The sequence below is a fragment of the Sinocyclocheilus grahami genome, unplaced genomic scaffold (assembly GCF_001515645.1).
Source record: "Sinocyclocheilus grahami isolate Dianchi unplaced genomic scaffold, SAMN03320097.WGS_v1.1 scaffold7571.1, whole genome shotgun sequence".
In the NCBI taxonomy this organism is placed as follows: domain Eukaryota; kingdom Metazoa; phylum Chordata; class Actinopteri; order Cypriniformes; family Cyprinidae; genus Sinocyclocheilus; species Sinocyclocheilus grahami.
The window spans coordinates 3,853-5,515 of NW_015511560.1; the positions used below are offsets into that span (position 1 = coordinate 3,853).

Here is a 1,663-nt window from a genome sequence, read left to right on the forward strand (position 1 = left end):
AACAGTAGAGAGTGTCATTTTTGTTTTACAGAAGAAAACATTGTGTTTTTTAGGTCAGTGCTTTTTGAATGAAAACGTGTGTTTGTTGGGTAACAATATGTGCCAGTGTAATGGAAAAATTTATTGATTTGAGACATGTATGAAGTGTTTTGGTAGGTTTAGAGCATTTGAATGTGAAATTAACTGCTGTGCCAAAATGAAAGCTGGTAAGGAGATCTGTGTGAAGGTTTTTTTTTTAATTGCTCAAGTATTGAGAAATGTGTCTCACATAAAACTGTATGAATATAATCGTATTTGAAAATATCAAACAAATCTGCAATGAAACCAGACTTACTGCATGTTGCAGCCTAAGTCTGCCTACATTATATAAGGTGAAATAAAGCAAACATGGCCTCTCACTGCCCTGTGTCATGTCTCTCAACAGGCCCACAGAATAAAGCATAACAGCGAACCCTGCACAACTGCACCCTGCTTTCAAACACCACCACTTCTTCTGAGCCAAAGAGAAACTCAAAGCACAAGGCTGTCAGTCAATGTCAGCAGATCAGTAACAGGCCTCTGAGATAGAGTTACTCACATCCCCATACAATCACAGACCTGTGTTTACAGCTAAAACACACAGCATTCCTATAGGACGGACTCCTGCAGACTTAAAGATATCCTTAGTGAACATTACCTGCACAGAAACCAATCTATAACACCAACACCTTTTGAAGATTAGCTCACATTTTGATTCTTACTGGTTAGACAAGTTTACAGATTCAAAATATCAAGTTACTGAATGAAGACTTGCTAACACCTGCATGCAAATGCAAACCATACATGATATTGTGTTATCAAGGTAGTGTGTCTACATACTCCACATATACAGTATGTGCCAGCGGAGTACTTTTTTAGTGATTACTCTGCATACTGACACACAGCCTATATGATTCCAGTGTTAATGTTTTTGTAGTCTCACCATAAGGGTGTAGGGGAAGGTCAGTGGATGATGGTTTGATTGGCAGGTGTAAAAGGGCCTGAGGAACTGAGAGAGCAGACAGCCGGGGCTCAGATGAGGGACAAATTTGTGAGGTAGCATCTGAACCAGGTAACAAAACTAGCTGCCGTATCAGACCCTGCAAAAAACAGTGGAATGAACTGATACATTTAGATTTCAAGTGCATTGTGAATCTTATTAAAATGATAAAAGCCTTGAAATGAGATTTGTACAGAAAATAGACCGTTCCATCTTCTTCTGCTAGCAATGAAGAATGTGGAACCAGTTGTATCAAGATTATCTGGGAAAGGTATTTCAAGCTCCCTGTTTGAGACAAAACAGGACATTTTATAAGTTTATGCAACAAAATTATATAGTTCAATACATAAATGTAAAAATGATCTTCCATTTTGACTCATATATCATTATAACCTGACATCTACAGCATTCCCAAAGAGAGTCTTACAGCTCTAGAGGTGTGCCACAGTCCACAGTGAGAATTGTGTAGCGTCCCGTCACGGCCAAGACCACAGTGTGCCAGCGGTTATCATCCAGCCCTACTGCCTTAAAAGTGATGCGTTTCCTGCTACCGTGACCCTTCTGTAGAAAGTGGAACTTGTTTTGGGACAGACGCAGGCTGAGGAGCGGCTCATCTGAATCTCCCTCCAACAGTGTGAAGATGTA

At 39.9% G+C, this 1,663-nt stretch overlaps 1 protein-coding gene across 1 annotated transcript in view; it reads right to left on the reverse strand.

The window, feature by feature from the left end:
* The window catches only part of LOC107577881 (thrombospondin-type laminin G domain and EAR repeat-containing protein-like), a gene marked incomplete at both ends in the record, with an annotated part of 5,340 nt that extends 3,677 nt beyond the window's left edge, over nt 1-1,663 (reverse strand). Inside the window, 4 exons of the mRNA XM_016263906.1 lie at nt 468-523; nt 962-1,118; nt 1,213-1,303; nt 1,446-1,663. Coding sequence (XP_016119392.1) covers nt 468-523; nt 962-1,118; nt 1,213-1,303; nt 1,446-1,663 — 522 coding nt within the window. The remainder of the gene's footprint in view (nt 1-467; nt 524-961; nt 1,119-1,212; nt 1,304-1,445) is intronic.